General features: G+C 32.5%; 1 protein-coding gene across 3 annotated transcripts in view; it reads left to right on the plus strand.

The window, feature by feature from the left end:
* The window catches only part of qtc (GRIP domain-containing protein quick-to-court), a 28,699-nt gene extending 6,350 nt beyond the window's left edge, over positions 1 to 22,349 (plus strand). The window contains exons 3-10 of one of the 3 annotated variants that reach the window (XM_074136385.1): positions 11,685 to 11,927; positions 12,260 to 12,396; positions 15,489 to 15,633; positions 16,353 to 16,426; positions 16,504 to 16,666; positions 17,123 to 17,221; positions 18,573 to 18,647; positions 21,708 to 22,056. In XM_074136385.1, coding sequence (XP_073992486.1) covers positions 11,685 to 11,927; positions 12,260 to 12,396; positions 15,489 to 15,633; positions 16,353 to 16,426; positions 16,504 to 16,666; positions 17,123 to 17,221; positions 18,573 to 18,647; positions 21,708 to 21,920 — 1,149 coding nt within the window. In that variant the 3' untranslated portion in view covers positions 21,921 to 22,056. Of the gene's footprint in view, positions 1 to 11,684; positions 11,928 to 12,259; positions 12,397 to 15,488; positions 15,634 to 16,352; positions 16,427 to 16,503; positions 16,667 to 17,122; positions 17,222 to 18,572; positions 18,648 to 21,707 lie in introns of all 3 variants that reach the window. The other 2 variants (XM_074136384.1, XM_074136386.1) reach the window with 2 other exon arrangements.
* Positions 22,350 to 23,361: the final 1,012 nt, after the last annotated feature.

A 23,361-nucleotide genomic window follows, 5' to 3' on the forward strand; every position in this document is an offset into this window, starting at 1 on the left:
ATTATAAGATATGTACTTAAATTTTTTGCTCATTTCAATTAAGGATAATTACTGTTATTGATTAATTGGATATGTTCGACGCATGGCAACGCTTTTAGCTTTAAATTAATTATTGTGTTTATCTGTAGTGGGGTTTTTGTTTAGTAATTTGCGAAGATTGTTCAGAAAATGTATTTTTTTTTCATTTGAATAACATTAGTTGGTGAAATGTACGTTAGAAGTTTTTGGAAGTTAGTCGCTACTTTTACATTGATTTAATGTTCCAGACATCTGTATCTATGTAACATGAATCATGTTGCGTTGGACATAATCTAAAATGTTGTCTTAACACTTCTTATCCAACTAATTAATTATTCGACAGTTTAAGAAAAGAAAGTAAAGTTACTTTCTTTAAGTAAACATGAGTATCAAAGAAATAAGCTAAAAGAGTAGTTTAAAGTAACCTTATTAGTACTGAAGATCCTAATTTCTTCGACGTCTAAAACGTTTGTAGGTCGGTATGTCGATAGACAAATTCAGTAGATTTGATAAGATTATCTTGTTGGTTCCAGGGTAAAACATTTGAATTTCAGGTACAGATCTTTGGTCAAAGGAAGAAAATATTCTTCTACTTGCTGGGGACTAGTGCATTTATAAAAAAGATATATTATATCTTTTTTAGAGAAATATTCCTTAAATATATGCAGGATTAAATCATTTTTTTTAAATATTAAGAAACAATATAATGGAGAGGCTTTCTTGTTCGTAATTTTACTGAAAACATTCTGTACAGCAAAGTTGGCTAGTTACTACTTCAGAAATCTGGTCCTGAGGGCATTCCAGTCTCTCACATGATAAGCAATACTCAATACGCTAGGATCTGCACAGGTAGTTGATATGAACAACTTTTGAGAGTTTAGCGAACCTACAGGCAAAATCTAGCTTATCATCATACACATACTCGTACAATCAGAAAGTGCTCATATTATGTAAACAAAATGTATTTATAAACAAACGCCTATTGTTTGTTCAAGCATTGACTTTAGGGAGTCACCGTGGACCTTATATGTAGCAATGAATTTAAAATGTAGCCCTTACTAAACAGTCAGTATATTTAAGAAAACAAAATTGGTAAACGAACTCATCTTAGGAACCTCTCTTCAAATTAATTCCAAAGACTTCTTGCTTTTGATATTGTTTAAGAAAACTAAACTTTTACTTCAAACAAAAAAAAAGTTTTAATATACTTTATCTGTAACAAAAATTTCAGAGATTAACACTTGAGTAATGTAACTCAGGGCTAGTTTCTAACAAAAAATTATAGAGTTAATTTGAGCCGAGCTGTGTAATCTTGAAGTTGCCCTAGTGACAAACGTCTGAAGTACGTATCTACCACGCTCATCACAATGAATGTAGCCTAAATAACTGGTACTCTCCGTAAGATTAAGCACCCGATGTGATCTTAATTTATAAATAAGTGAGAATACAAAGTGTTGGTCCCACTCAAGCGTTTGAAAGTTCAATAATCCTTGAAATAATTTCCTTAAGTGTTGCCCTTATCTATTTTCCAAAAAAAACTTGGGTCAAGACAGATCATTGACCGATAAAGATCAGAAAAAGGAAACTATTATTAGGATGGGCCTCAACAATCATCCTAATTGTCTTAGGCAAAAGCAGAAGCTCTCTCTCACTCTCACTTACATTTTGAGCTTCTATATTAATTAAGTTCCGTAATTTGTTACGAAATTGTGGTTGGAAATTATGTGATCCTCTAAATCAATATATTCATTTATCAGAAGTGTTATCCAAAGGATCGATTTCAATTACTTCAGTAAATATTTGTCTGGAGATTGCAAAATTGACTTTCATTTATCAAAATCTCTTTTCAGTCTGCAACTTTTTAAACCATTAATTTTATACCTTGTCAAAAGATAACAGTTTTATAGTTCCAGACTATGATATTATAATTTTTTGTTTTTATTCTTTTTTAAAAGTATTGTAGATTGTGAACTAATAATGAAGAAACTAATGAGATAGAACATAAATGTTGAGATTGCCTGTGTGTTCGCTAAATCCAAGAGTTTTATATCGCAAAATCTACTTTTGCATGTCCTGTAGTATTGCGTGAGGTCGGAGACAGTAGCAGAGTAGTTTTATTGTTAGTTTTAGATACCCGCATGGTAGCAGATATTCGTGTAGCGGGTGGCCATTTCTTCCGGTAGAGCGGTGAGGCTTATAGGGATTAAATAACACTGTTCAGTAGGACAGTTGGATAAAGGTCGTTCGATACAAATAGCACTAAAAAGTGTAATGTTGAGAAACAGCCAACTTAGACAAATTTTTTTCTCTTTTTATTAATTTTGAAAGCAAACTCCGTTTGACGATTCGATAATGATATTTAATTCATTGAATACAGATTTCATTCAACTTTCGGCATGATTAAGGTACTTCACTTATCTACTGTCTAGTTTTATATCGAAAAAAAAATCGAACATGGAAAATGCAGATATTATATAATTATTCTGGTCTGCCAGTCTGGAAGGAAAGTAAGTAGAAAGAAAAGGAGGTACAATTTTACTGTAGCCTATGCATTTGTAACAAATACTGTATTCTCTAAGTTGTTGCCACAAAATTCGTACATAGTAACAAAAGTAACTTAGAAAATTAAATTAAAATAACTAATTAATTTGTGAGAAATCTACAAAAAAAAAGATCGCTTTAACATCGATTCTTACTTCTTTTTTTTTGCTATTTAGAGGATGTGTTATACGAGGGTCGTTTGAAAAGTCCGTGCAAAAATAAAAACTACTTAATTTTTTGGGGTAAACCTTTTTTATTTTTCAACATAGTCTCCTTTTAGGCTTATACACTTCGTCCAACGCTGCTCTAGTTTGTTGATCCCTTCCGAATAATAGGATTTGTCCAAGTCTGAAAAATAGCCATTCGTTTCTGCAATCACCTCCTCGTTTGAATAAAATCTTTTCCTCGCCAGCCATTTCTTCTTATTAGGGAACAAATAGTAGTCCGAGGGAGCCAAGTCTGGAGAATAGGGGGGGATGTGAAACGAGTTGGAACCCTATTTCCATTAATTTTGCGACCACAACTGCTGAGGTGTGAGCTGGTGCGTTGTCGTGATGGAAAAGGACTTTTTTGTGGGCCAATCGTGGGCGTTTTTCTTGTAGCTCGGTTTTCAAACGGTCCAATAACGATGAATAATATGCACCTGTAATAGTTTTACCCTTTTCCAGATAGTCGATGAGGATTATTCCTTGCGAATCCCAAAAGACACTCGTCATAATCTTTCCGGCCGAAGGAACGGTCTTCGCCTTTTTTGGCGCAGATTCCCCCTTGGTAACCCATTGTTTAGATTGTTCTTTGGTCTCAGGAGTGTAGTGATGTATCCATGTTTCATCCACAGTGACGAAACGACGCTTAAAGTCCTGCGGATTCTTCTGGAACAGCTGCAAACCGTCCTTGCAACACTTCACACGATTTCGTTTTTGGTCAAAGTGTGAGCAATCGCGGCACCCATCTTGCGGATAGCTTTGTCATGTCCAAATGTTGATGCAAAATATTATGTACCCGTTCATTCGAGATGCCCACAGCACTAGCAATCTCACGCACCTTCATTCTTCTGTCATCCATCACCATATCATGGATTTTATCAATGATTTCTGGAGTAGTAACCTCAACAGGGCGTCCAGAACGTTCAGCGTCACTTGTGCCCATACGGCCACTCCGAAAATTTTGAAACCACTTATAAACTATTCTAATCGAACGTGCAGAGTCACCATAATGTTTATCAAGCTTCTCTTTAGTCTCCTGAGGCGTTTTGCCTTTCATAAAGTAGTGTTTAATCAACCCACGAAATTCTTTTTCGTCCATTTTTTTGAAAATCACTCGACTTCCTCGATTCAAACGAATGCTGAACACAAAGAAATAGACCGATTTGGCTGAAACTTGGTGTGTGTTCTTCCAAGAGATGCTACTAACTAAACATAACCTCGATACGCGCCAGTGGTGCTATCTCTCTGACTTTGCACGAACTTTTCAAACGACCCTCGTATTTGTATTAACCCGTTGAAATTTAAGTTTAAATGAGATACTCTTTTGAAGGTAGATTTAAATAGGCTGCCGTTTTTAAAGGAAAAAAGTTGAACATTTTGTGAGTTATCCTGGGGTTGGACTACAAAAGCATTATATTAAGAAGTGGTATCAAATGTGCAGACAACCAATCCATAATCGAAGAGACCTCCGTTAATTGCCAAAGATAAACCAGTGTACAAAGTGTTCCACTATAAGTAGCAACTGAATAAGCTATTTATGTAGAGTTCCATTCCTCAGAAATTAATGAGTTAAAAAGAAGAGATTAGGTTAAAAATTGGCCTGAAAGTAATTCAGCGCTTTAGCAGTATGTTAGCCTGATCTGATCAGGTAAGGTAGATCAGGGGAATCTTCCAGATCCAGAAAAAGGAGCCGACTTAAGGGGAGTACATTAGAAAAATAAGTGACAGGAGGAACAGAATGCTGAGAAGGACGAAAGGTGTGGAAGGTCTCAAAAAAAGGGATATGAAGGATAAAACAATGAAAAGATATAAAACTTTTATTTACAGCTATTCAAAACTTTTAGAAGCAATGAAACTGATCGTCATGCTTCCCTCTGAAGGCAATTTTCTAACAGCCATTATCAAGACAAATTGATAGTAAAAGCTTGACCTAAAGTTAATCGAATATTTTGAATGAAAATATGTAGTATTTTGAACAATTGATAAACTATTCAACGATATAATTATTATTTGCGCTTGAGGACGTATTTGATTATAATTGCTACATTCTCGATAATGTATGTTATATCTGCCTTGTCTTGTACTAGACAGTATTTTTTTTTTTTTAAGAGAGGCTTATAATAAAAGTTAATATCTAGTGCATGGAATGAAGGATAGTCGGTTGAGTGACCAGAAGACCGGATGTTAATGACAGTTCTTCTTTTGAAGGGTACGACGTACTTTTGGCCCACTTCTGTCACATACACAACATTACTGTACTTTAACATTACAGTAGAGTTATTGTTGTTGTATATTTATATTATTTTTTTTACAAAAAAGTGATGTGGTCGTAATAATTTTTAAAGGTTTCCTACCAATATTTCTTGTTAGATAATAATATGAGAAAAGTATTTCAGTTTTATTAAAACAGTTTAAGGAAAAATGCTTTGATGGAGCAGTAGAAGATTGAGCTTTGACTCAAAATTTAGCTTGCACAATCACGCAAAGATATTTGATTAAAATCATAACATGCTTTTTTTTTTTCTTTTTTTTTTTTAAAAAAAACTTCAATTTTGCACATTTATTTTCCTAAGTATACGATGTAGAGTTATCGTTCATACTGTTGAGCTAATGTATGAAACATTAATTATAATTAGCCTTTCTGCACTATTTAAGCTAGCTATTTTTATTCACTTTGCACAATCCAGATTATTCATAAATTTTAATTATTTGATGTATATGAATTCTAGATAAACTTATCTCTTTAGAAAGATGTTGATACTTTCTCATCCATTATGTAAAAACTGTGAATCAATAATATTGCAAAAATTGAAGCATACTTTCAACAAAGATAACTGATTTTTTTCTCTTTACAACAAGCCCAAACAATAAGAATAAAAACAATTATTTAGTTTCGAAAATTTATTTTTCAAGTACATTAATCTGGTGGGAAGAGAATGATAATTCGGTTTCATATCGTCCAATGATGTTTGACCAAAAGAATTGTGAAATCTGATAATTATTGTGTTTTTTCTTCTCTTCTCAGAGCAGTGGTTTATTTTTGTCATTATTATCTCCATTATATGATTGAAAGAATCATTATTTTTTTGCGGCCATCCGAAAAGCGGATATTCATCTTAACTTTGTTAGACAACTAGGTGCTCTCAACTTCAAGGAGGTGCAAGATGGTACTCATGATTTGTTATTCATTGCAATTCAGTTATTATTTTATTTATTTTTTATATCACAGAGAACATCACAACATATATTAATGAACTGCTATGATTCAGCATCAAACAACTTTTTTTCCAGCCTCGTTTTCCGATTAGGCACCACTACAGTTGGAAGTTTTTATAAGTAATTCCTGTAAGAGTAATCTATAAGAGTAATTTTACTAATCTAGTAAATTTTGTTGCATTTCCATTCTTTGAGGGTGTGATTTATCTGGGCTTGCTCATTACCCTTAGATAGAACGAATTTACTGGGAACCCTATGTAAATAATAGAAATAGAAATAGAAAAGAAATTTATTATTCTGGGACAATTGTCCCCTAAGAATAAATACAGGAACAAATAGAGGCCTTAATAGTTTGGCCTGTGATTATACAAAAATTAAATAAATAAATATTTACAAAAGTGAAAATATAATAAGTGAAAATGAAAGTAAAAATAAAATAATAAAACAGCAGAAATTAAGGAAATAAATTAAAACAATTAGAATTTCGGAGGAAGCTGAATAGAAAGTAGATAACTGAATAGACGGGATTTAAAGATGGATAGGGTAGGAGCATGGCGGACAGATGAAGGCAAGGAGTTCCAGAGAGAGGTAGCACGTATTAGGAAGGACTTGTCAAAGGATGAGGTACGGTGAGAGTGAATATAGAGATCAGATGAGCGAGATCTAGTGTTACGGGAATGGATGGAGGATTTAAACTTAAGGAGTTGAAAAATATAGGAAGGCCTTTGAGACTGGATGACTTGAACAAGGAAAGAAGCCAAAAAATATTGGCGGCGATAGACAAGAAAAAGCCACTTCAACTCATCGTAGCAATGCGAAATGCGAGAGTCTCTGGAAATGCTGAAAATAAATCTTATGAAGCAGTTCATGAGGCGCTTAAGCTTAGCTTCAATATCACCAGAAAGACCGCCATACACTAAACAACCATAGTCGAAATGGGGGAATATAAGAGAGGAAACTAGGAGTTGCCGGGTCTTAATTGGAAAAAGGTGATGGGAACTATTAAACTGCTTAAGGATATGGATGGAACGACGAGAGATTTGGGAAACATGGTTTTTCCAGGATAGGTTTTGATCGAAAGTGATACCAAGGTTTTTCACAGAGGAACAATATTTTATTGGGGTATTGTAAAGGAAAAGATTAGGAAGAGGAGCCAATGATTTAAGGAGTGGGTTGGAGCCAATAACTATAGCTTTGGTCTTTTCTACATTTAGGGTAAGCTTATTGTTCGTGGCCCATGCTGAGATATTATTGAGGTCTTCTTGAAGTTTCAATACAGCTTCAAACAAATCCGACGGGGAAATGGATAGGTAAATCTGAAAATCATCAGCATAGAGGTGATACTGGGAATGAGAGATGGAAAGAGGAAGGTCATTGATGTAAATTGAGAAGAGGGTGGGAGATAGGGAAGAACCTTGAGGTACACCGCGTGACAAAGGTAGAAGTGAAGAAGGATTACTATCGGGAGTGACAACGAATTGGGAACGATTAGACAGGAAGGATTAATACAGCATTCCTTCTTTCTACCTAATAATGGGATCAACCAAATCAAGCTAGGTCCTGCATTTCTATAATCTATTCCAGTTTTATTGAAAGGCATGCTATCAGCCAAAAGTATTCTCCACTTTAGGTATAATACCGCAATTCGTAGCACCTACTCTTCTTTTTCATCACAATGCTAGAGCAACTTAATTGCAGACCCTACTGAACTCTCGTACTCAAGGAGTAAATGTATTTTCAGAGCTATGTCGCTAGCTCTCCAGAGATGTTTCACCCCATTTTATTATAATTTGGGTATTCAAGATACAAGAGAAGGATTTACAATTAAAATTTTAGTGACATTTATAAAAAGTTTCTGTAAGAAGAATCGTTTCAAAAAAAATAAAATAAAATTACCAATTTTATTTTTTAACAAACATTATAGACGCCATATCTTCCTCTCTGGAGCGGAAACAATATTGCTGTGGGGCCTTTCTCGACGTGGCTCAGGCCTTTGATCGAGTCTGGCACCCAGGACTATTGTGGAAGTTAAAGAGTGCTCTTCCATCAACTTATTACTTAATTCTACTATCATTTCTTACCGACCGCTTCTTTAAGATAAGTTGTGGATCTGCCTCTTCCGACTACTCTCTGGCACGGGCTGGTGTACCTCAAGGTAGTATTCTCGGACCGCTCCTCTATACTGTGTACACATCCGACCTACCAACTGACTCAAACACACTGCTCTGCACTTACGCTGACGATACTGCTATTCTCTCTTCTAACTCAGACGCCACTACCGCTTCCTCTCATCTACAATCTCATATACACAAACTAGAACCCTGGGCCAAAAAGTGGAGAGTCAAATTCAATCCTCAAAAGTGCGAACAGATAACTTTTACTTTGCGTCGTAATTCTTGTCCCTCTATAAGTCTTAACTCAATTCCTCTTCCTTCTGCTAATTTAGTTCGCTACCTTGGGATGTACATCGACAAAAGACTAACGTGGAATCCGCACACTAAACTCAAAAGACTTGAACTCAACCGACGAAACAAATTACTACTGCGACTAATTGGCAGACAATCCAAACTACCACTGGAACATAAACGACTAATATACAACAGCGTACTTAAACCGATCTGGACTTATGGACTTGAACTGTGGGGTTCAGCCAAACATTCCAATTCACAAAGAATACAGTCCTTCCAATCAAAAATACTCCGTCAGATTACGAATTCTCCATTTTATGTCTCTAACTCCACCCTCCATAACGATCTCAAAATCTCATACGTAACTGACGAATCTAAATCTAAATATAGAAAATTCTTTGACTCTCTTCTATTCTGTACCAATCCTCTTATTCAAAATCTTGCCTCCACAACGATTCCAGATTGTCCTCCACGTCGATTGAAACGCTGTTGGCCTCGTGACCAGCTCCAGTAATGTAAGGAACTCCAGCGAGAGTGTTGCCGGAGGGCAGCTTCTCTCCTCAAGCTGATCCAGCCATAATGTCTTCTTTCATCTTATTCACTGATTGCATTTTATTCTTTTGTAGATTGTGAATAACAAATAAATTACAAAAAAAAAAAAAAAAAAAAAAAAAAACAAACATTATATTGTAACATATATATAATTTACTTTTCAGGGCTTATTGCTTAGAGAAAACATCTGCTTCAAAATTATCTACTAAAACCCTATTTATTGCGGCACAAATTATATTTACAGTTAAAATTGCATTTAAATTTAATAAATATTTTCCTACAGTGAATACATAGAATATAACCACAAGCTCGTATTTGCTTTCACCCACATTACTCTGGTTATATTTCGAAATAAAGAAACTACGGAATCAAGAAATTAACATAACTATATTATTATTAAATGTTATATTTTCTGATGTGAATGAAATTTCGTTATCTTAATAAAGTAAATATTCATTTAGAATAAATAAAAGTATGCTTAGTTCATTTGAATAGTACTAATTATTAAATAAATAAAATAATCTAATATTTATAAATTCTGATAAGAATGAAATTTGAACGTGAAAATTAAATAAAAATGGTTATAAAATTTTTCTAAAAGATTTCCTTTTTTAAAAAACTAAAAAGAAAAGCGTAATATTTATTTGAAGAGAAAAATTACTGAAAGTAAGCCTGAAGCCCTCTAGTTTGGGTCTGCCTGGGACTTGAATGGGTTTTAAAGCTGGAGAGCCTCAGGTAAGATCCTGAATGAATAGAAATAGACTTAGCAAGTTCTGCATAAGAATAGGGTATGTATTAAAAGGGTGGCGTCGCTTGCTAATATTTTACGAAATATCATTAAATGTACATCGAAGGAAAGATTAGCAATTTAAACATTAGATTTACATTTAAATTTCGCTCGCTTAGGTAAATAGAGACCAAAACAGCTGAAGTTATAGCTAACTTAACCACTCTGACGTGCCTGAGCCTCAGCCCTTCTCCAAGTAGGAGACGGATTGCCTAAGTAATTTTTGCAGGCCCAGGCAGCCATCTCGACCTAGATCTGCCTCGAATCATGCTTTCACTCTTATATTCTCCAGAGCCTCCCCATCGATCTGTACAAACCTCTCATGTAAGAAGAAATCTGTTATAAGATCGAGACTATTGTATCCGGTGAGATCAGATTACACTTTTGGCCCTTATCTGTTTCAAAGAGCCCTCAAGACTGGGCAAACCTAAAAGGACCTTCCACTAAAGGTTATTGCCCTATTTTACCCGGCACTGTAAATGTTGGATGGTTAAAACTAAAAATAGATTTGCTTTTAAAAACCTCTTTGTTCTCTTGGTGGTTTTGGATTTAAGACAGCTATTATAGCAGGCAAGAGAGCGGAACATAGTCAAGAAATTCATCGGTAGATTCAGCCAATTCCTTGGACTGTCTGAAGGTTATTATAAATGTGAAATTAAAAAAAAAGTATTTGAAATTAAAGTAGACAATTTTTTGTTTACAAGTTACATTTGATTAATAAATTTAGTTTGTTGGGTGAGAATTTTTAAATTTCTCTTCCTGTTTGTAGATTGTAGATCGAAGAAGGGTGTGGCTAAACAAAACCAAACCCGTTGCGACCATAAATGCCATCCCAGCTTTCATAATTTGAGAAGTACTTTTTTTACGTATGATTTTTTTTTGCAGCGCCAACAACATAATATAAAAAGTGAAAGTTCTTTATTATGGTCGTGTTGCAACATTTCTGCTTTAAAAGAAAACAAGAATTCTATTTATAGAATTACAATTAATATTTTCATAACGTGTTTTCTGGTTTTATTTTATACATTAAGACAATTTTTGAGCTAAGAGAGGTGTGAGAAGCATTGGAGAGATCTTATTTCTTACCAATCTTATCATGTTTGACATGACTTTTCAAATTTTGGCGCTTATTATATTTGGTCTTGATTTTAAGTTATATACATATGTAGGAAATTTATTTTACTGTGATCGTTATTGCTATTACAATTCGAACAATTGATATGATTTTAAAGTTTGCTTCAAAGAATGCATTAACACGTTCTTAATGTATTCTAGTCCTCCTATCGTGAATGTGCAAACTACCGGGGGTAAAAAAAAACTGAAACTCTAAGAGCATTTTTCTGTAACCTTCTCCAAACATCTCAATCCGTCTAATGACTGAAGGCGAGATCAGACTCATGTTAAAAGGCTACTTTTTTTCTTCAAATCTTTTCATTCAATCTCCAGCGTACGGTTCATTAGATCATCTAACCTCCACTGCAACTCTCGAAGAAGTTGGGATGATATAACTGCATCTTGAGCGTCAAAATTCTCGAACCTTGTTCTTTAATCAAAGTTTTCTTGATAATATTCCTGTCTTCCTGAAGCATTCTTAATTTGTTGTCATTGTCTCAGAAGGGCATTTATTGGCAAATAGAGTCTTCTTCCAAATTCACCACTGCTTCACATTTTGGGTGCTCTTAGAATGAAAGTACTCTTCTCTAAAATTAAAGGTTAAAAAAATTAAAATTTGCCAAAACAATGATACTTTATTTCTAGATTAATAAGTGGGAAGGACAACTTCTTAAGAGAAAGTTGAAGTCCAATATCTCATTTTACCGAAGAGTCAATGATTCCATCGACTTTATTATTTTTATTGTTGTAGCAAAGTATTTAGTTTTAGAAATAAAACATTCTTCTTTAAGGCTTTGTAAAAGAGACAAAAACTATTTTTAATGTTATTTTCACCATTCACAGCAATGTCTGAGTCAGAGCTTATGCAGTCCTCGTTCACCAGAAGAAGATACAGAATCCATACGAAGTGGCGTGAGTGGTTGTAGTCTGTCTTCGCAATGTGACCATGCTCATTTCGCTCGCAACGGCACAACATATTCAGGAAGAGATAAACGATTTATTGTCCATTGTTCACCAACACATGTGGAACCAGATAGATATCTTACCCCAACACAACGAGCTAATGCCACCATAAGAAGGCTTCAGGTAATCTGAATATAAATCTTTAAATTCATTTATTAACATTTTATGAAGAATCCTTTTGTTTCCAATTATAGCACTTCTGTAGGATTACTTATAACCTCTTTTAATTGTTAGTGTTTGATCTGTTTTCTTTAGTACAATTCTGACCTTAAAATTTCATTAACTACGTATTCTTTCATGGAAAAACTATTTTATGTATATCTTATTTTAACATTAAAAACACTAACTAATCAATGTTTGATCCCTGGTAGAATAAAATATCTTCTTACAAAATTTTAATAGTATGGTTCACTATAGTTGAAAACCACTCTAACATCGCAATAAATGTTTTATAGTCTGTGCTTAGCGACTCGCAGGCCGAGATCGCTGATAAGGAGCAAGAGATAGCAAAACTTACTAAGGAATTGGTCCAGTTACGTTTGATCAAAGCCGAATCACAAGCATTGACTAATGGACATTCAGCGGGTGGCGGGTAATTCATAATTCCATTATATAATTTTTTCCGAACAAAATTTGCAATCTGTTTTTTAATACTAGAGTATAACAAAAGTCTGAGCATTTTTGTTGTTGTTGACAAAAGTTAGCTACTTGCTAAAGTCCCTTAAACTTTATACTTGTATCACCTTATATGAAGATCTATGCGATCTAAATCTTAGCTCCCAACTTACAAGCTAATATTAGCGGGACTTTCACCTTGATCTCTTAGCTTCTAAATGCCTTCCAGTTTTTTTCAGTCTGTAGTTGCAAATATCTGCTGAAAATGTCGTTAAATAGCATCTAGTTACGTTTAATGATGCTACCTTCTAGACAATATTTCTTAGGTTTTGGTTCTTTCTGATCCCGTGTATCAGATTTTTCTGGATCAGACGTACATTATTCTTAATTATTTTGCTGTTCCTTGGTATTCAGTTTCGTACCATTTCACATAACGTCCAGGTCTCTGAGCTACACAGTAGTACTTAGCGTTGATGACTTATCGATAAATAGTGATTTTTGCTTTACCAACTACACCGTTTCAGCAGTAAATATGCAATAATATCTATGCCATGCCGCTGCTCGTTTTATTTAGTTAGCACAAGGACGTATGTAAATGTCACGTTATAGTAATATATGGTTGTAGACTATATGGAAATATATAGATTATTTCAATTTGAGCCTCTCCCTTGTTCAGATTTGTAATGCACTTATTTCGAGATTAAAAATTGGCAGATTTGGAGAAAGTGAAAGTGGAATTTTTTTAGTTTATTCCTGACTTGAAACAGAGTTTCTAATTATTGGCACTGGGTGAGTTCAGGTAAAGAAAATGATAACCTGTATTGAGAGGAATGAACTTAATAAGTGAATAAACAAACCATTTTTTTAAAACGACGATTGCATAGACTTTTGTTACATACTCGTTTTAGTATATAAAAAGAAGAAGGTATATTTATTTTCGAATTTTAGATTAAGTCGCTTGTGTTTAGTCTTACATTTCTTTTTCTTTCTTCTTAAATTAGTAACACTGACTTTATTTGTTATTATAGATCTTTGAATGATTAAATACTAAAAATAAAATGTTATATAACCTAATTTTCTTTTAACCTTTTTAACAAATAAAATTTCACTTTCATTTTAAAAGTGATTCATGCTGTTGATTCATGTTGGCTTTAATGTTTGTTTTTGTTTTATTTTCTGTGAGCCCCCAATAAATTAATTGTACAAAGTATTTCCTCTATACGAAGTACCATCGATCTTCAATCTCCAACATCTCCAATCGAAATTACAGCCTTTAAGGAGTCATGTCCGAGAAAAGATTTTTCCAGGACTTGCAACTTACAACGAGAATTGAAAGTATATAAAAAAAATTAGAAATTCATTGTTTATTATACAATTTGTATAGTCTTCCACTTTTCACTAAGTATATGGCGAATTGTTGCTGTCGTCTTTTTATGGTTGAAAGTATAGGATTGGGCCAGCCAGCATTTCGTGGGCTAACTTATCTCCTTCCTCATTTCTTAGACCCAAACGTTGATTTGCTTTTTTTCTATATTCATATCAACATGAATTCGATAGTTTAAATTCACCACAATGCCAAAATGTTCAACAATATTAGAATTAAAATTGAATTGGCAATAACTAAAGCACGAAATTAGCTAAGTCTAACTTATTGATCTTAAACCTGCACTGTAATGCTTCCTTAATATTTCCTTTTTTTTTAAAAAAAAAAGAAGGTTTTTGAAAATCATAATCCTATATGAAGTGCAATATTTACTATCAAAGACAAACAATTGACAGTGGTACAATTTTATTATTGTATAAAATTCGAGGAGTGAAGGAAAGTAAAAATATTCACTTTCTCTTTCTATAATTTTCAAGGTTATCTTTGGAGTTCTAAGTGTTATTGAAGTTAATTTAAGTCAAATGCGTTTGATAGACAGTTTACGAATTCTAAAATAACCAATCAAGTGATTCACTCTTAGGTTAATTAAAAATTATTTTAACTAGAAACTCTTTCTACATTTTTAATTTCCTTAATATTAAGAAGGTGGCAATTATGTTAAATGGTACATCAAAGGGTAGCAAACCCCCTTGCTGTTTGATTTAAATGTGAGTCAGACTTATTGATGAAGCATGACGTTCGAGAAACAAAGTTTTATTTATAAAACAAAGTTACAGCCTTTAGTAGGTAAAGTTCTCAGTCAAAAGTGCAGTAATGTATTATGTTCAAAGAAATCAGATGATATTGCTTTTGAGAATAATGCAGATAACTGTGAGAACACTTAAACGCTTCCGGTCTACCATTTTCTTCAAGCTCGGAATTTTAACCATCATTTATAAGCATCTTTAATATTACATATAGACATGGTAAAAGACCTTACATTATATCAAGATGGCTCTTAGTAGAGGGCCAAGTCTAACTTCCAACTCTCCCTAATCCTGCTTTTATTGCTTTTATCCTTTAGTTTTAAATGAATTTTCTTTAAATTTCAAGTAAAAGTTTTAGATCGAAAAAAAATTGCAAGAATGTTAGACATTTGTTCGTTAAAGTGGCACTTCTAGATAAGGAATTTACAGCTAATCTAAAGTATGAAAGTATTTTAAGAATTAATTAAAATTAAAAGAGATATGGGCTATTCTTATAGTGCAATTACAGAAATTATTTATATTTTCAAAAAAGATATTGCAACTATCTTATCGATCTTATTTTTAAACAAATTAAACGAGTACATTTATTTTAAAACAATATTTCACGCAAATAAACATTTTCAATATTTTCATTTTCCGTACCTTTTGAATATTTCGCTTATTCACAGGTTAAATTGGATATTCTCAAATAAAATATTTATGATCCTTGAAACCTTGCCTGAAATTTTATTCTTGTCTTTTATATCTACCATTTTATACAATTCAGTCTTCATTATAAGACACATTCACTTACAGAAAGAGTGAACATCGCATTTTCCTTTCTTTTGTTTTATGATTCTTTTTCTTTAAAATACTTATAGACCTTTTCAATTTAGTTTTAATCAATAGAATTTTTAAAAGTTTTATCTCAGTAACAAATATTTTTTATTCTGAATTTAGTGATGCAAGATTATCAGTAGAGACAACGCCTTGCTCTCTTGCAGATTCAGGTCATTTTGAGGACATAAGTCCTCAACCATCTCCAAGAAATACTCCGAACGGAGAAAAAGAAATTCTTAAAATCAAAACTCAATACGAAGATCAGGTAACTTTTTTAAGTAAAACAAGAATTTTCTTTTATTTTTTAAATATTATAACAAAAAAAGAGCTCCATGTAAAAAGTGACTTCACTTAAGAGCTGTACAAGAAATTGTTCTTTTAATTTTAACGTACTATTTCTTATTGATTTTTCTTAAAACTACCTTCTTCCTTGTCTTCAACACAGATCCAGGTCTACATGAGTCGGCGTTTCCATTAGTAATCCTTTTCATAATACTGTTAGTATCTACAGCTTTCTGTTTACAATTTCCCTTATCCTTCAAATTTTCAGCAACCTTGTTCTTGCTCTTCGTCTTGGGCCTCCCTCTTCTTCTCTACGTCTCAGCAATTTCTTTGTTGTCTAGACTATTTCCTACAACATCTCTTACTTTAGTCGATGGTACTGGAAATCTTAAATCTATGTGTTAACAAAGATTCTGTACGTTGACTTTCTGTCACTCACCCATTCATCTTCTCATTTCTATCTCTTTCAACTACTTCTCCTATCCCTTAAAATAGCCTGTTGTCAGATCATAGTGTTTTTTTTTTCAAATTAGTTTGGTAGCACTGTCTTCGCAGTTTTCAGCAATTTGTTTCCGAAGTTCTAGCTCCAGCATATCTTTATTAAATATTCTGACCTAATCTCTGATTAAATATTATCTTTATTAAATAGTTTGGCATCATTTAGCTTTTACTAAAGTAGTAATACTACTAAACTTTTTGCAGGTGCGATCCTTACAAGAGGCAAATAATGCCAAAATAGAAAGTCTAGTCCAAAGACTGGCAGAAGCCAATGATAAGTAAGTTCCGGATTGGTATGTAATACCTCTGTTGATAAAGTATCGTATTACATACTTAATGAAATTTGTGTTTCTAGATATTACGAATTAAGGCCACAGTATGATAAGTTACAAAAGAAGATTGAGGAATTAGAAAAAGAGAAAGAAGAATTAGTAGCCAAGTACAAAGATAATGAAGAAAAGCATAAGAGTACCTATCTTCAAATGTTCAACAAAGGACAAGAGGCGGCACTTTTTTCGGTCAGTATAGTTTTATCTTTTAAACGTTCAAATCCTTGTATTTACGCTTTCTAAGAAATCCCCTGGAAGACAGCAATCTGTGATAATCATGTCCTAATACAAGAACTGCTCATGTCAAGAAGCTAGCACATGATTGAGACTCGCTTTCATCAATCAAAAAGGGCATAAGCATTAATAAGACCAATTTATTCTCTTCCTTACTTCTCGAGAAATTCTGAATCTTAGAACTCATCACTAAACCCACTTTAAATTCATTATGCTTCTAACATTACATTGTGAAATTCAATTAGAAATCTACTTCTACGTAACAGTATAATTTTGTATTATAAAATACTGAAATTCAATATGTTTGTTGATAACAATTTATAGAATAAAAGAAACCGGACAGATTATTATGTGTTTTCTCTCTTTCTCTTATCATTTAAACATAAAAACAATGGAATATATGTGATACAGGTGGATGACACTGTTACTGATGGTCCTGCCAAAGCTGACACTTTACCTGCTCTTATCAAACAACTAGAAGTTACCAAATCAGAACTTGAGAGTGTTAAGGTAATTTTTTTTTTTTTAAATCTTAAAAACCTTCTTAATATTTACACTGCCATTGTTGTTATCTAAATTGCACCACTTTGTTTTCCGAAAAGATCCTTTTTATCCAACCCGATCGCATTTAAATGTTTTCTGCTGTAATAATCTATAACAGGCTGAAGCTTTTTTTAATTTTTAATAAAGTATAGATCGAAAATTTAATTTTGATTGTTTAGGAATATAATTAAGGTAGGAAATGAATAAATATTCTTAGAAAGATTTTCTAAAATAAATGTTTATTTTTAAGAATATTTTTTCATGCAGGCTACATTATACATCTTTAATAATAATTATATTTATAGTTACAGTAGAGAAATGAGTGTGTAAAAATAAAGAGCTATAATTTATGAATCTCTGCCATGACACCTAATTTAATTGGTAGTTGAACGTAAAGCCCACCTGGAAAAGTAGGCAATTACTTTACTTTTTATGAATCTCTGAAGATTAAAAAAGAACAATAATCTGAATTGTTTCAAAAAAACAGTTCAATGGTTGTCTTATTGATGTAAATATCAATAGCAGTTCTTACGTATCCATCTTTACATCATCTTCAATTAAAGGCAATGCTTGATTCATTCAATAAGAGAAGGAAGAGATTTTCGTGGGTCACTTTGTTCTACCAGTTTAAATTAAATGGCACAGGATGACACAGTGAGTTCTGGATTGGTCGTTACTTCTAACAAGCCTGGGTTAAGATACCAAAAGAAATCATATGGATACTTCATTCATATCAACTCACCCACATCGAGCATATACTATTATTAAAGTAAAATGGATGTCTCATTTTGACCAATACGAATTCCTCAGCGATTTTTTTCTGAAATGAATAATATCTCTGCAATACGACACGCAGTGTGTTGACTAATGCCTAATGTAAGATTCTACTTCGTCCACTTTATAACTAACATTGAAACCTTATGCACTTGATTCTCCATCCCATGGATTTTGACCATTCTCTCCCTTTCTAAGTGACTGGTTCTTTTATTTATTAAATTACTTTCAAGCACAATTACTTTTCAATCAGGTAAAACCAACATAAACGAAAGTTTTTTTCTTCGTTTTGATAATTAAAATGGCACTTGGATTCATTTTTACTTTCAAGTCCCCATCGGTTTTCTCAGAGATCATCTCAGATGTATTAGCTCCGGTTACAAAAGTAAATTAACTTTTTTACTCACTCATTTTATTTTTTAGAAATATTTTTCTTTTCTTTTGTTTTCTTTAAACAGTAAATGTGATTATTTTATTTTTATTTATTTTTCCTTAAAACTAACAAAGGTAACTGTTATGTGATGTGTTTTTTTTGGCAAAGCAGGATGTAGATTTCTGGGAGAGAGCGCGAGCTATAAGTGGAAAAGAGGCTGTTTCTATCTGGAATCTTTGTCGCAAGGTCTGTATCCTAGTGTCCAATGAATGCACGCTGTAAGCAATTGTATCTCGGACACAAAACAAAAGCATGTTAAAATTTAAACTAAAAAAAATCACCTTACCACTAAAGTCCTTTTTTTAAATAGATAAGTCCATATGCTGTGAATGTTTAATTTTAAAAGTTAATCTTAATTAGAACTGGTTATATCAATATTGGCTAGTACCTCTTTTTTGGAATATTTGTCCTAATTTTTCTTTAGACAGGGAGCATTTATGTTTTGAGTATTTATTTTTGTATTTCTCCTTCTAGTTTCGTTTGGTGATTCACAAATTTTGCCTTAAATACAGTCCCTTAAAATATTATTAATATGTTTTTAAAATTAGAATTAATCGACTAATTTTTTCTTACTCCAATAAAGGAGAGAGTGTTTTATCTGTATATGTATTCACCGGAAAAAACTTTTCTAGGTTTCTGAGACGAAAATAGATTATTTAGGAAATGGTCTGTGAAATATCGTACTAAGCTCACATTATCCGTTTTGATCCTTTTGTTGCTTCTTATATTAATTTTTCTGCAGAAATACAAAACAATTCGACTTCACTAAATCGTTTTTTAAGGTTTCAGCGATGTTCTCTAAAAAAAAAAAAAACTTTTAGAAGTATTCATGGTCGTAGATTGCTCAAGTAAGAGCAAGGCATCAGCTATCTCATTGCCGTGAATTCCTGACACCCGTTAAAGAAATTGCAGAAACTTATGCTAGTTAGTATGTTAATGCGGTTTAAATTTCTTTTAATATTTAATTAACATATTAGGAACCAATAACTTGAAGAACAGTCTTACGTTCTAAGAAATTGAGTTAGGAATCAATTAATGGTCGCCTACTTGAATCTCCTGCATGATGTTAGGCTTTTCTCTTAACATTCATTAATTCTATCTTATCATCTTTAGTTAAATGGATTATCAAATTTATATATTTAAGGAAGTTTGTTTGCGTAAACATTTTGCTTTAAAGTTTGTAAGAATGTCTTGAAAACCCATTGCTATTCACTTTCATTGTTGTTAATCTCTCACCCTGTATCATATTGTAAAATAATGTATATTATAAATATGTACGCTTTAATATTTTCTAATTTTCTGGTGTAAATTAAAGAAAGAAATATCTGTTCTTGCAATATTGAAGCATGTAATTTATTTATTTATTTGGTGGACGAGTTTTAGTAGTTTTTTGTAGATTTTTTTTTTAAATGTTACTTTTGTCTTATTGATTCATTATTCATGTTTTCTTTTTTTTCTATCCGAAACAATGATCCCTTTTCCATCTACCTGCATACCAATGATAGAAACAGCCTCAAGAAATAATTAAAATAATAAATTAATATATTATACGAGGTCAGGTAAGTTGCTTTATCACTGCTTCATTTATTTAAATTTTAATTATTACTTTTTTTTAATTTACTTTACTTTTAATTTAATTTACTTTTTTAGTTTTAATTTTAATCTTGTTTAATTTATGGTTTATAAAGGGCATGAATAGTATCGAGAGCACGACTGTAAATATAAATAATGCTTCTACACAATGTTTTGTAAATTTGAAAACAATTTGAATTGAAAGACAAGGCTTTTTTTGTTTTTCAAAAGTTGTTGTTTACACAGCAGTATTTTTAAATATTCAATTTATTCTGTGAAGCTGTAGTATATGAAAAATTTTACTGTTAGCTTTGCTTTCTTCTTTCTCCACTGCGAGGTTCACTTCCGTTCAGCCCCGATAATCGTCCAAATTAGCCGTCTTCTGAAACACGGCTTCCGAGCTCCCTGGTGTCCTTTATGCCTGTCTCGGTTCTGCTCTTCAATCATCCTGTGGAGATGTTTCATAGTAATACAGCCAGCCGTCTTTATTGCCGCGAGTCGAAAATGCGAAACACTTACTTTTTTTCAGCTGTGAGGATCCAAGTTTTCCAGCGCTGTACATGACTTTTGGTTACTGCTATGTTAATAATGCTGAAAAAACAACTATTCAGGTCGCAAGCCTATTCTTTTTACCTTTACAGTTTCGATTTTAATAGAGAGACTCGATTAGAATTCGGTAATCCTTTAGCCAGCTGTTTCCCCTCCTCAGGTCACACATGAATGCTTTAGATGATCACAATGTGTGCTTTTTAGATATAACCACTAATATTTCTTCCTTTACCGTAGGGTAAGAAATAATGTTATTTTCATGGAGCGTGAAAAACAGGGTGGACCTCCTTAGTTCGCTTTCATCCGCAGAAATTATTATTGCACTTCGTTTTTTCGATGAGCAAGTATAACAATAAAACTTAACCCGTCTTCAATACAGACGGGCGGTATTGCCATAAAATTACCTTTTATCTTCCTTGCCCATCATCAACCACTTAAGTTGTTTACGTTACTCTATCCACCCGCATGTGGTAGTTGTACCATTTAGCGCCGAACGGACCAATACAAACTAGCCTTTTCCGTCCATCTGACATCTGCCTCGTTGCCTCTGTTCAATGCTATGCATGACTCAAGTGCTCTGCAACATGCACATGCACAGGTATCTTTTAATGCCGAGTCGAAAATTAGCAGCCAAAGTTCTCTTTAGTAGTTCCGTTTTTCCTTTGACAAACTCTCATATTAATTAGACTGTTAATTGTCTAAAACCATTTCTTTTTTTGTATCAAGGTGATATGAAGTATTTTATAGGGAAAAACTTAAGACTTTTAAACTAAAAAATGAGGATGTGTTTTGAAATATTTACCATTCAAAAACTTAATGGATTTTTCTTCGTTTGATGTAAGATACCCAAGGATATAAGTAGCTCGGATCCATTAAGTTTGTTTTCATATAGGTTTTGAGGATCGTGTTGGTCTGTTCTTAAATATTTTATTTCTTCTTTAACTTTCAACAATTTATCTTCTTCCTTTATTACTACTTTTTTGACAATTAATATGTTAAACATGAAGCCGATGCACTTTAAAGCATATATGTATATATAATTAAGGAAAAAATAAAATAAAATAATAATCTTTTTTATAATTTTAAACAACTTTGAAGAAAAAAAAGGATAATTTTTTGTTCTAGACGATGTATCGTCGTTTGCTTGAATCAAGGAAACCAAGAAGCGAACAAGATGCTGAAGTGACTTTACAGTTCCTAAAATCGGCAGTCTATTATTTTTTGACTGATCGAGAGAATACAACTGGCCATCTTGCGGCCATACAAAGTATCCTTGGATTTACACGTGAAGAAAGAAATGCAATAGAACGAGCTTCGGCTGCTTACACATGGAAATAATATTAATCACCTTTAATTAAGATATAAAACTATATAAAATTTAAATTCCTCGTGACTTCTTTTTTTTTTTTTTTTTTATTGCCTCGGGTTGTTAAATTCCGTCCAAAAAAAGAAAATGATATTGAGAAAGAAAAGGAAGATAAGAGGGATTTTAAAGAAATTAACCTAGGGAAAAGTAGGTTTTTTACCGTTTGTATGTTCCTTAAATTTCTGAATTATGTATTGAAGGTTGTTTTGAATGCTAGTTGGTATTTAACGACCCATTACTTTCTTTTTAAAAAATGTTTCTATTTTTGTTTTAATGTATATAAATGTACATTGCACTTTTTTGTGATTATATTTGTTTTTTAATGTGCAATTTTTATTTATATATTTTAAGAAGATTAATTGAATATAATCTGAATGAATAAAATTTAATTTTTGACTGTCTGTTTAACTTTTTGTTACCGTAACTTCTTTTTTTATGGAAGCATTAACCCAAAGCATATAATTAGCATATGAGTATTTTTTAAATGTAATAGGAGCGAGTGAGTTGTGGAATCAGTTGAGAAACTCCCAAGTACCAACCATTTTCGACTCAACTTTGTAGAAGAAATTCCAGTTAAATGCACAGTTGTTTCGACGATAGGAAGCTCGTCCTTCTCCTTATAAAAATAAATAAATAAACAAAATCAAATACAATTACTTATAAGATTTTTAATGACTATGCGGTCCTAATGAATGAGTTTAGTTTGAACATTGTATCATCTCAAATTTTTGATTTATATAAATTAAAACTTTGTACATTAATTAACTGTCTATTTAGCAAAAATCTTGATGTCTGTGATTGTTATAATAAACCCCATAGAATCCTATTTCTTTCATTTCGCTGTCCTTCAGTAAAAAGTGCTTATAAGACCTTACTGCTTCAGGTTATTAATTTCTCTAGCGATTATGTTGATGGCCATAAAATAGTTCTTGTAGAATACACATGTATACAGCAAAACGTTATAACGTAAAATAAAATCAAAATAACATTTAACATTACAAAATTTGTACAGCAGTGGTATTTCCGATTTCCATTTTTTTCTTTCACTCGGAATTTCAGCATTACACTTAATCATTGCCTTTCAACCTGTCATCTATCGATACTCGATTTCGAGGGCACCCATCTTTGCAGGTACTTTGACAAATTTAAAAAGAAGGGATGCTAATCCCCACCTACACTCAACAAAAAAGAGTTTCAAATGCTAATTTAAAATGCGAAATAAAATGGTTATAGATGAAATTTAAACATTTGATTAATATTTCTGTTTGTATGCTACGCCAAACATGAAAGGAATAAATTAGATTTGTATTCAAAATATTTGTGCAGCAGCGGATCAAGAATGAATGGGTGGAGAGAAGACTGCTTGGAAACTGATTGTGATAAAATCATATTTCTCTAAGAAATACTTGGGAT

This window comes from Rhodnius prolixus, unplaced genomic scaffold, assembly GCF_049639745.1.
Source record: "Rhodnius prolixus isolate KJV_2025 unplaced genomic scaffold, Rpr scaffold_5, whole genome shotgun sequence".
Lineage (NCBI taxonomy): Eukaryota > Metazoa > Arthropoda > Insecta > Hemiptera > Reduviidae > Rhodnius > Rhodnius prolixus.